This window comes from Physeter macrocephalus, chromosome 10 (genome assembly GCF_002837175.3).
Source record: "Physeter macrocephalus isolate SW-GA chromosome 10, ASM283717v5, whole genome shotgun sequence".
In the NCBI taxonomy this organism is placed as follows: Eukaryota; Metazoa; Chordata; class Mammalia; order Artiodactyla; family Physeteridae; genus Physeter; species Physeter macrocephalus.
This window is the reverse complement of record NC_041223.1, coordinates 79,835,751-79,848,541: the sequence shown is the minus strand read 5'-3', so window position 1 is coordinate 79,848,541 and position 12,791 is coordinate 79,835,751. Positions and strand designations below refer to the sequence as shown.

General features: G+C 34.6%; 1 protein-coding gene across 1 annotated transcript in view; it reads right to left on the bottom strand.

Moving 5' to 3' along the window:
- The window catches only part of ADGRB3 (adhesion G protein-coupled receptor B3), a 792,587-nt gene that overhangs the window by 322,866 nt on the left and 456,930 nt on the right, over positions 1–12,791 (bottom strand). Inside the window, exon 15 of the mRNA XM_024133055.1 lies at positions 11,090–11,133. Coding sequence (XP_023988823.1) covers positions 11,090–11,133 — 44 coding nt within the window. The remainder of the gene's footprint in view (positions 1–11,089; positions 11,134–12,791) is intronic.

The window sequence follows — 12,791 nt, the reverse complement described above, 5'->3', positions numbered from 1 at the left end:
TATCACTGATGAACATAGATGCAAAAATCCTCAACAAAATCCTAGCTAACAGAATCCAACAGCACATTAAAAGGATCATACACAGTGATCAAGTGGTATTTATCCCAGGAATGTAAGGATTCTTCAATATACACAATTCAATCAATGTGATAGCCCATATTAACAAACTGAAGGATAAAAACCATATGATAATCTCAATAGATGCAGAAAAAGCTTTCGACAAAATTCAACACCCATTTATGTTAAAAACTGCCCAGAATGTAGGCATAGAAGGAAGCTATCTCAACATAATAAAGGCCATATATGACAAACACACAGACAACATCACTCTCAATGGTGAAAAACTGAAACCATTTCCACTAAGATCAGGAAGAAGATAAGGTTGCCCACTCTCACCATTACTATTCAACATAGTTTTCAAAGTTTTAGCCACAGCAATCAAAGAAGACAAAGAAACAAAAGGAATTCAAATTGGAAAAGAAGAAGTAAAACTCACTGTTTGCAGATGACATGATACTATACATAGAGAATCCTAAAGATACTACCAGAAAACAACTAGAGCTAATCAATGAATTTGGAAAGGTAGCAGGATACAAAATTAATGCACAGAAATCTCTTGCACACCTATACACTAATGATGAAAAATCTGTAAAAGAAATTAAGGAAACACTCCCATTTACCATTGCAGCAAAAAGAGTACAATACCTAGGAATAAACCTACCTAAGGAGGCAAAAGACCTGTATGCAGAAAACTATGACACTGATGAAAGAAATTAAAGACGATACAAACAGATGGAGCGATATACCATGTCCTTGGATTGGAAAAATCAACATTGTGAAAATGACTATACTACCCAAAGCAATCTAAAGATTCAATGCAATCGCTATCAAACTACCAATGGCATTTTTCACAGAATTTGAACAAAAAATTCCACAATTTGTATGGAAACACAAAAGACTCCGAATAGCCAATGCAATCTTGAGGAAGAAAGTTGGAGCTGGAGGAATCAGGCTCCCTGACTTCAGACTATACTACAAAGCTACAGTAATCAAGACAGTATTGTACTGGCACAAAAACAGAAATATAGATCAATAGTACAGCATAGAATGCCCAGAGATATAGCCACGCACATATGGGCACCTAATTTATGACAAAGCAGGCAAGAACATACAATGGAGAAAAGACAGACTCTTCAATAAGTGGTGCTGGGAAAACTGGACAGCTACATGTAAAATAATGAAATTAGAACACTTTCTACCACCATACACAAAAATATACTCAAAATGGAATAAAGACCTAAATGTAAGGCCAGACACTGTAAAACTCTTAGAGGAAAACACAGGCAGAACACACTATGACATAAATCACAGCAATATCTTTTTTGACCCATCTCCTAGAGAACAGGAAATAAAAACAAAAATAAACAAATGGGACCTAGTGAAACTTAAAAGCTTTTGCACCACACAGGAAACCATTAACAAGAAGAAAGGACAACCCTCAGAATGGGAAAAAATATTTGCAAATGAAGCAACTGACAAAGGATTAATCTCCAAAATTTACAAGCAACTAATACAGCTCAATAGCAAAAAAAACCAAACAACCCAATCCAAAAATGGGCAGAAGACTTAAACAGACATTTCTGCAAAGAAGATATACAGATTGCCAACAAATGCGTGAAAGGATGCTCAACTTCACTAATCATTAGAGAAATGTGAATCAAAACTACAATGTGGTATCACCTCACCCCAGTCAGAATGGCCATCATAAAAACATCTACAAACCATAAATGCTGGAGAGGGTGTGGAGAAATGGGAACTTTCTTGCACTGTTGGTGGGAATGCATATTGATACAGCCACTATGGAGAAGAGTATGGAGGTTCCTTAAAAAACTAATAATAGAACTACCATATGACCCAGCAATCGTACTACTGGGTATATACCATAAGAAAACCATAATTCAAAAAGAGACATGTACCAGAATGTTCATTGCAGCAGTATTTTCAATAGCCAGGACATGGCATGGAAGCAACCTAAGTGTCCATCGACAGATGAATGGATAAAGAAGATGTGGCACATATATACAATGGACTATTATTCAGCCATTTCAAAAAAGAAATGAAATTGAACTAGTTGTAGTGAGGTGGATGGCCCTAGAGTCTGTCATACAGAGTGAAGTAAGTCAGAAAGAGAAAAACAAATACCATATGCTCACACATATATATGGAATCTAAAAGAAAAAAAAATGGTTCTGTAGAACCTAGGGCCAGGACAGGAATAAAGACGCATATGTAGAGAATGGACTTGATACATGGGGAGGGGGAAGCACAAGCTGGGATGAAGTGAGAGAGTAGCATTGATATATATACACTACCAAATGTAAAATAGATAGCTAGTCGGAAGCAGCTTCAGAGCACATGGAGATCAGTTCAGTGCTTTGTGACCACCTAAAGGGGTGGGATAGGGAGGTTGGGAGGGAGATGCAAGAGGGAGGAGATGTGGGGATATATGTATACATATAGCTGATTCACTTTGTTATAAAGCAGAAACTAACACAACATTGTAAAGCAATTATACTGCAATAAAGAGGTTAAAAAATCTAAAAAAATAAAGAATACCTGTTTGAAACAAGTAAATACAGTCATAAGACATTATATATGAACCTCATGGTAACCACAAATCAAAAACCTACAATAGATACATAAAAAACATAGAGGAAAGAACACAAGCATAACATTAAAGAAAATCATTAACCCACAAAGGAGGAATCTAAAAAGAAGAGAAGACCTACAAAAACAACCAGAAAACAAGTTGTAAAATTGTAATAAGTACATATTTATCAATAATTATTTAAATTTCAACAGAGTAATTGCTCTAATCAAAAGACATTGGGTGGCTGATTTGAAAAAAAAAAAAGACCATCTATATGCTGCTTACAAGAGACTCACATCAGAGGTAAAGAAATATACACAATGAAAGTGAGAGGATGCGAATGAAAATGTTGTAAGAAGGGTAGCAGTATTCATATCAGACAAAATAGACTTTATAAGAAACTCTTTCACAACAGACAAAGAAGGACATTATATGAGGATAAAGGGATCAACAAAAGAAGAGGATATTACACTCATTAACATATATGTATGCAATACAGGAACACCTAAATATAAAAAGCAAATGTTAACAGACATACAGGGAGAAATTTATAATAGTACAATTACAGTTGGGGACTTTAACACTCCACTGACATCATTGGATGGTCATCCAAACAGAAAATCAAGAAGGCAACAGTAGTCTTAAATGACACAATAGACCAGTCAGACTTAATATATATGTACAGGACTCTACATCCAAAACCAGCAGAATACACATTCTTCTCAAGTGCATATGGAACATTCTCCAGGATAGATCACATGCTAGGCCACAAAACAAGTCTTAACAAATTTGAGTGGATAGAAATTATGATATATAAAGTGTTTTTTTTCCCAAACAAAATGGTATGAAACTAGAAATCAACTACAGAAAGAAGAATAGGAAAATAACACATGGAGACCAAACAACATGGTACTAAAAAAAACAATGGTTTGATGAAGAAATCAAAGGGGAAATCAGAGAATATTCCAAGACAAATGAAAATGGAAACACAACTTTTCAAAATTTATGGCATGTATCAAAAGCAGTACTAAGAGGGAAGTTTACAGTGATACAGGTCTTCCTAAAGATATAAAAACCTCAAATAAACAACCTAACCTGCTACCTAAAAGAATTAGAGAAAGAAGAATAAACAAAGCCCAAAGTCAGCAGAAGGAAAATAATAATAAAGATCAGAAAGGAAATAAATAAAACACAGACCACAAAAAGAAAAAAATAAACTCAGTCAAACCAAGAGCTGGTTTTTTGAAAGGACAAAAAAATGATAAACCTTTAGCTGTCTCACCAAGAAATAATGAGGACTCAAATAGACAAAATACAAAGTGAAAGAGGAGAAATAACAACCAACACCAGAGAGATTAAAAAAATCATGAGAACAGTATGAACAGTCATATGCCAACAAATTGGACAACACAGAAAAAATGGGCAAATTTCTGGTGACCAACACCTGCCAAGAATGAAACAAGGATAAACAGACAATTTGAACAGAACAATTACCAGTAGTGAAGTTGAATTTGCAATTAAAAACATCAAGCAAACACAAGTCCAGAACTGGACAGCTTCATAGGTGAATTCTACTAAACATATAAAGAAGAACTAATAACTATCCTTCTCAAACTATTCCAAAAATTAGAGAACACAACACTCCCAAATTCTTTCTATGAGGCCACGATTACCCTGATACCAAAACCAGACAAAGATACTACAAAAACAGACATTTACAGGCCAATATATTTGATGAATATAGATGCAAAAATTCTCAACAAAATATTAGTAAACCAAATTCAACAATATATAAAAAGGATCATACACCATGATCAAGTTGGATTTATTCCAGGGATACAAGGCTGCTTCAACATTCACAAATCAATCAGTGTGATTCACCACCACAACAAAAGGAAGGATAAAAATCACATGATCATCTCAATAGACGCAGAAAAAGCATTTGACAAAATTCAACATCCAATCATGATAAAAACTCACCAAAGGGGATATAGAGGGAACATCTCAACATAATAAAGGCAATTTATGGCAAACCCACAGCTAACATCATACTCACTGGTGAAAAGCTGAAAGCCTTTCCCCTAAAATTAGGAACAAGACAAGGATGTCTACTTTCACCACTTCTATTTAACATAGTACTGGAAGTCCTGATCACAGTATGAGACAAGAAAAATAAATAAAGACATCTAAATTGGAAGAGAAGAAGTACAACTGTCACTGTTTGCTGAAGATATGGTGATATACATAGAAAACCCTATAGTTTCCACCAAAAATCTATTAGAACTAATAAATGAATTCAGTAAAGTTGCAGGATACAAGATTAATATACAGAAATCTGTTCCTTTTCTATACACTAATAGTGAACTATTAAAAAGAGAAAGCAATAAAACAATCCCATTTAAATTTGCATCAAAAAGAATAAAATACCTAGAAAAAACTTAACCAAGGAGGTGAAATGCCTATACTCTGAAAACTATAATACATTGAAAAAGGAAACTGAAGATGATACAAAGAAATGGAAATATACCTCATGCTCTTGGATTGGAAGTATTAATATTGTTAAAATGGCCATACTACCCAAAGAAATCTACAGATCTAGTGCAATCCCTATAAAAATGACATTTTTCACAGAACTAGAACAAATAATCCTAAAATTCATATGGAACCACAAAAGACCCTGAATTTACAAAGCAATCTGAAGAAAAAGAACAAAGCTGGAGGTATTGACAAAGCAATCTGAAGAAAAAAGAACAAAGCTGGAGGTATCTTGGTCCCTGACTTCAGACTATACTACAAAGCTACAGTATTCAAAACAGCATGATACTGACACAAAAACAGACACATAGATCAATGGAACAGAATAGAGAGCCCAGAAATAAACCCATGAACCTCTGGGAGAAAAGACAGTCTCTTTAATAAGTGCTGCTTTGAAAATTGGACAGCTAAGTGTAAAAATATGAAACCAGAACATTTTATCACACCATGTGGTTCAGACTCAAAATGGGTTCAGGATCTAAATGTAAGGCCCGAAGCAATAGAACTCCTAGAAAAGAACACAGGCATATCACTCTGAGATAAATTGTAGCAATATTTTTTTTGATCTGTCTTCTAAGGCAAAAGAAACAAAATGAAATATAAACAAATGTGATCTAATTAAATGTAAACGTTTTTGTACATCAATGGAAACCACTGACAAAACAAAAAGACAGCCTATGGAATGGGAGAAAATATTTGCTAATAATATGGCTGAGAAGGTGTTACTTTCTAAAATATATAAATAGCTCATACAACTCTATATTAAAAATCCAAACAACCCAATTAAAAAATGGGCAGAAGACCTGAATAGACAGTTTTCCAAAGAAGACATACAGATGGCCAACCGGCATATGAAAAAATGCTCAGCATCACTAATCATCAGAGAAATGAAAATCAAAACCACAATAAGATATCACCTCACACCTCTCAAAATGGCTATCATCAAAAACTCTGCAAATATCAAATATTGGTGAGGACGTAGAGAAAATGGAACCCTAGTACACTGTTGCTCAGAATGTAAGTTGGTGCAGACACTATGAAAAACAATATGGAAGTTCCTCCAAAATCTAAAAATAGAACTACCACATGATCCAACAATTCCACTCCTGGGTATATATCTGAAGAAAACCAAAGACACTAATTTGAAAAGATACATGCACTCCAATGTTCATAGCAGCACTATTTATAATAGCCAAGATATGGAAGCAACCTAAGTGTCCATTAACAGATGAATGGATAAAGAAGAAGTTTTATATATATATATATATATATATATATATATATATATACACTACTCAGTGATATATATATATATAATACATATACTACTCAGCCATAAAAAAGAATGAAATTCTGCCATTTGCAAAAATGTGGACGGGCCCAGAAGATATTATGCTTAGTGAAATTAGAGAAAGACAAAATCTCTGTGTTTTCTTTTATATGTGGAATATAAAAAATAAATAAAATTAATGCATATAACAAAACAGAAACAGATTCACGGATATAGAGAACAAACTAGTGGTTACCAGTGAGGAGAGGGACAGGGATGGATCACAAGTTTGGGGTATGGGATTAAGAGATACAAACTATTGTGTATAAAATGAATAAGCAACAAGGATATATTGTGCAGCACACGGGAATATAGCCATTATTTTGTAATAACTTTTAATGGAGTACAATCTATTAAAATGTTGAATCACTATGTTGTACTCCGGAAATTAATATAATATTGTAATCAACTATACTTCAATAAAAAAAGAAAAAAAAAACTCCGAAACATTTTCTGAGAATAAATATGATATTTCACAGACCTGTTAGAATCAGATGGTGCTACTGAAACCCATGGAGAAACACCACAGGTTCACATAAAGGAAGGATTATGGGTTTTCCAGTGAAAACCCATGTGTGTAGTCAACACACATGATCCAATAACCAAAATCCAAATTTGGAGTAGCCCAAAGAATGTGCAAATTATCAATCACACAAGTGTAATAAAAAAACAACAAAAAAACCTACTTTTTGTAACTAAAATAAGCCTTTTTCTGAAGTGAGGAAAGTACTTTCAGTTTACTTCATGGGTCATCCATGCTGAAGCATTTTCTGCATCCTGTTAATCAATTACTCAAAGCAGAATAAAACTGTCTTTTATAATTGTCTAAAACTGTTGAGCCTAAGCAGAGTAAAATAAAATGGCTTTGTTTGGGATTACCAGGGTAGTAGATTATCACCAGAGATAAAGTTAATTTTTTATGATGGACCTTAGTACTGTAACACGCTGAAGCATTCTCCCTTCAATCTTCCAATCTAATGATTGCTAGAAGTATATGTCAGTAATAAAATGAAACATAAATGAAAATAATTCTTAAGTAAAAAAGATACCTTAGAAATATTCAAACATTCATTCTTATACAAAACTAACCAATAAGTATTTGTTGAATTCATACTATGTGCAGGTGTATCAGGCATTAGTGCAGTTAGTGAATAAGAAAGGTAAAGTCTCTCTCTTGTGGTATTTACTCTCTAGTGGGAGAGACAGAGAGTAAGCAAGAAAAATAAATAAAAAGTAGCAATGCATGCTGTGAATAATGTAAAATAATGTTATATAAAGAGAACAACAGGGTAACAAGTTGGACTGTGAAAGACCACCTTAAGGAGGGATGTACAAGGAGGTATGCAGAAGAACAGTTTGTAGAATAAAATAAATTGAAAACCACTTCAATGCCACCAATATTGGGAATACTAGATAAAATGATATATCTATACAATGCAGCAGGTACAAGGGATAAAACATATGTAGTGAAATTTTAAAACTTCCACAATAATCGTTGAATTAAAAATTTAAGATGACAAGTGTTACATACAGTATGACAATATCTATGTTAAAATAGTGTTAATTTCTATGGCTATACATGTGTGTCAATGCATAAGGAGATGCCTGAAATTATACATAACAAAATATAAGTAGGAGTGACCTTGGAGCGGTGGTGGATGTGAAGACCCAAGGTATTAATGATTAATGGGGTCTTGTGCTTTAGCAGTTATGTTTTATAGTTTTACAAGTAAAAGATACTCATGCATTATTTTTGTAATTAAAATTTAATTTTAAATATTTAAAAGTAAGGCAACTTGATATTGCCAGAGGGGAGGGGAGATGGAGTGGGTGAAATGGGTAAAGGGGGAGGGTCAAGCCCTCCAGTTATAAAATGAATCTAACCTTGGGATGTAATGTACAGTACACAGGGGATGACTATAGTTAATAATATCAGATTGCAAACTTGAAAATTGCTAGAGTAAATCTTAAAAGTTCTTAAAGAAAAAGAATTTGTAACTATGTATGGTGACAGATGGTAACTAGACTTATTGTGGTGATCATTTAGCAGTGTATACAATATTGAATCATATTTCACACCTGAAACTAATATAATATTATATGTCAAATATACCTCAATAAAAAATTAAGGCAATGTGATTATGTAAACCAAAATTAAAAGACAACTTCTAATTTCAACTTTCTTACTGCAATCTTGAAAACACCATTTAGATCAACTCTTTTCTGTGTAAAAAGGAATAGCCATATTTCTTCATTAACTATTCTTAGAGGTCTTATACTCAAAGTTAACATCATTGCATCGATAAAACTATTATGTATGTGAACATGAGAGAGTGGCATGGACATATAAACACTACCAAATGTAAAATAGATAGCTAGTGGGAAGCAGCCACATAGCACAAGATCAGCTTGGTGGTTTGTGACCACCTAGAGGGGTGGGATAGGGAGGGTGGGAGGGAGATGCAAGAGGGAGGGGATATGGGAACATATGTATATGTATAACTGAACCACTTTGTTATAAAGCAGAAACTAACACATCATTGTAAAGCAATTATACTCCAAAAAAGATGTTTAAAAAAAAAACAAAAAACAGAAGAACAGATGTGAAGAAAGAAAATAAAGTTGTCTTAACCTTCATTGTTTAAAACTCACCCAGAAAAACAATTTAATGATGAAAGAGTCTGGTAAAACGTGTGATGGGATGGAAGTTCTGTCACAGTGGAAAGCTTTTTGATCACTTTTCAGATACATCAAGGAAACATGAACTGCACTGATCTCTGGAGATAATCTGATCTGAAAGGCAGCTAAGCACACCTCCTCTTGCTGAATTGTTTTCTTCAAGGACAACTAAAAAGCTGAAGTTTGTAAAGTTAAGACATGTTCTTTGTGATGGATAAGAGTCAGCAGATGTTAGAGAAAACAGAGCGTGACTGATTCCTAAACTTAACACTGACCTCAAGCCCCAACAGTTTTATAAATTAAACTTGAAACCTTAGAAAAACTGTGAAAGCAAACCCAGAGAGGCACAAAATAAGGGAATATTGTTTCTTCTGTAATATCCCTGTAAGTCCCAAAGGTCTTTTGGAATAACCAACACGTTCCCCTTTTTGGATCAACATAGAAGCATATTTTACCCACTAAAAAGGTAATAAAACTAAATAAAAGTTGGTTATTATTCATGGATATATGCAAGTATCTGTAATCAGTTGCTTAAGATGGCATGTTTTTCTTGAGTAGAAAACGTTCAATTAGATTTTTGTAGCCTTTTATTTTTCCCTTGTCTGTACAACATACTAAACAGTGCCTTAGAATATACTACCAGCATCTTCTCTGGCTATTGGTAAAGAGGAAATCTTGCAAAAATTCTATGACCACGGATTTCTCTATGTAGTTTTAAAAAGAAAAAAAAATAATAATGACATCAGTGAGAAACATCCAGCTCATGTTATCACCAGGACAAGTTGGGATTCTCCATATGCACTAAGATTCCTAGGAGAAGAGGATCCCTAGAATATCAGAATCTATAGCAAAAAATCATGCTTAATATCATTGATTTTTCACCCACATAAATACTAGTTTAAATTACATCAGTATCCTAAGAATTAGCACATTCCCAGTAGGTTTGCTCTTTACCTAGAAAGTCTAAGAATGTCCCTCTTCTAGACTCTCTAGTAACTACTGATGAGAGACAAGTAACATCATAAAACCTTAGATGTAGATCCGATTTAGGGTGAAGAACATGGGGGAAAATCTTAGAATACATAGAACCCAACAATGTGGTGCGTTAACTGACAGCATATACATGGTGGTATTAGCTTTTGAGATTGATTGACATTTATCCCCCCTCCATCCAAAACAAAACAAACCAAGATTGTATAACCTGGCTACTATACTGAAATAAACCCACAGAAGTACTTAAAGTATGAGAGTCTAATTAAGCCTTAATCATAGATTTTTCTGCTCTTTGAGACCTTAGAATATCATAGCATTACCAATGAGATTAAGATGATTTTCACCAGATATATTGCAATTACTTGTTACAAACAAAGTAATACATGGAAGAATTATTCATCCTTACTATATGAATAAGAAAATTAAATGTCACTCAATGTTTTTATAACAAAACAATTTGGAAGGGCCATATAAATTTCACATTATTCTGATAATAGATTCAAGGTCATGCAAGTAACATATTGGCTAAATGACCATAGAGATTGCTATTTTATTCTGCGATTCTAAGCTCAATTACTAGGGCAAAATGTTGAAATAGCATCTGAGCTCCTATAATTTTAAAATATTAGAGCTTTTAAAAATCCTCATGGAATTCGCATCGCAATGTGCCTTACACATTAGGTAATGCAATCCTACCTTGGGATGTTACCTGATGGCATCATCACACACAAACACATTCATCATGCTGTCCTACAGATTCAAAAAGGAGACTGCTTTCTCTCCTAGTGTAACTCACATCCCACTAACTTATCATATTCCTGTTGACTAGAAAGCAGCTGAAATAACTTAATGTGCTTTGAATGTTTAGTCCAAAGTCATGTAAGAAAACATCTGTCACTTACGTTTTTGAGTCATCCCATAACACACAATAAGGATTCAAAGTACCCTAAAAATAAGCAGAGAAAGAATAAATGTATCTTGAGTACATACATAAAAAACTGAAGGATTATGTGAAATGCAAAAAGAATGGCACATTTCTTATCCTGCAGTAAGATTCTTTAAGGATTCCACCTCTATTTTTTTGCATTAAAAATTTGCATGTCCTTTCTCATAGGTTTAATGGCCCATTTTATGAAATTTTATTCATGAAAAGTTTACATTTATTCCAAACATCATAACCCATAGTTGGTTTTTTTTTTAAATTATAAGTGAAGGCCTCATAAATGACAAGGTCCATACTTTGATGATTTCTATTTCATTTTTTTCCCCTAAAATAGTAATTGCTGGATTATTTCTTTTAAGAAACCAAAGTATTTTCAATATCTAATATTTACAATATTTATAATAATTCAATCACAGTGAAACTTTCTGCATTAGGCACACCTGCGACTACCTCTTCAGCCTCCAGTGGTGCAGCTTCCAAAAGGCAAGACATGGCTGCATTAATTGTCCATTTCCAGAGAGTCTGTAGACTTGCACTATTTTCTTAATCAACAGATCATATTCCTATAGAATCACATCTAATAAAACTATGGGAAAAACATGCTAAATGTTTATTCAGTTTAATTATTATGTAATGAGTAGCCACAATGACCTTCAGCATGACACAATGAGTTTTCCACATTGGATTATCCACCAAGTACCTTCTGTTTTGAAGAGACTAATTGTGGGAATGTTTTTCTTTCTGTCCTTCTGTCACATTCATTGGGCCCTATTTTTCCTGTTGAAACTAACCTAGTAATTCTTCTTCTCTGATATTGTGAGCTATCCACAGATCCTCTTCTCTTTTCTATTAAACACACTCTGTAGCTTTCAAGTTCTCTCATCCTCCACGACATTCATCTCCTGGAGCACACACTTTAAAGTGTGTTTAGGGAACCCATCCACCTGTGTCCTACCTGCACAGGACAAAGCGGTACCATTGCCTCTGCAATGTAGGTGCCAAATGCCTAATAATGCATTCCAACAGTGTATGGGATATTTTGGTAATCTTCCCCTGAGCTTGACAGGTATTATTACCCACTGAAGTCTCTCAGGAGGTTTTTGAATTCTGATTTTGACATGACATATATTCACTCTTTAACTTCGTGTCACTGCATGATTAAGAAACAAACGTGATATATATGGGCTCATCCAACAAGTCAGTGATAAAAGTGATGAATAGGCCAAGGCAGGTGAAATTTACAGTCCTGAAACAGCCTACTGGCTCCTTCCCGCAGGGGGACATGCTCCCTCGGAGAAGCTGCCCTCAGTCTTGTTTCCAAGTAGATAATCACTGGCGTGTATCTGGCAAAGCAACATCTTTAAAAGCCCAGGCGTCTTTGGTGGGGCTAATGGTGGACTCTGGGAGGCCTCATGCCAATGAGTACTTCCCAGAACTTCTGCTGCCACTGTCCTTGTTCCGTGGTGAGCCACAGCCGTCCCCTGCCTCTGCAGGAGACCCTCTGACACTAACAGGTGGGGGCCGGAGAGAAGATGGCAGAAGAGTAAGACATGGAGATCACCTTCCTCCCCACAGATACATCAGAAATACATCTACATGTGGAACTGCTCCTATAGAACACCCACTGAACGCTGGCAGAAGACCTCAGACCTCCCAAAAGG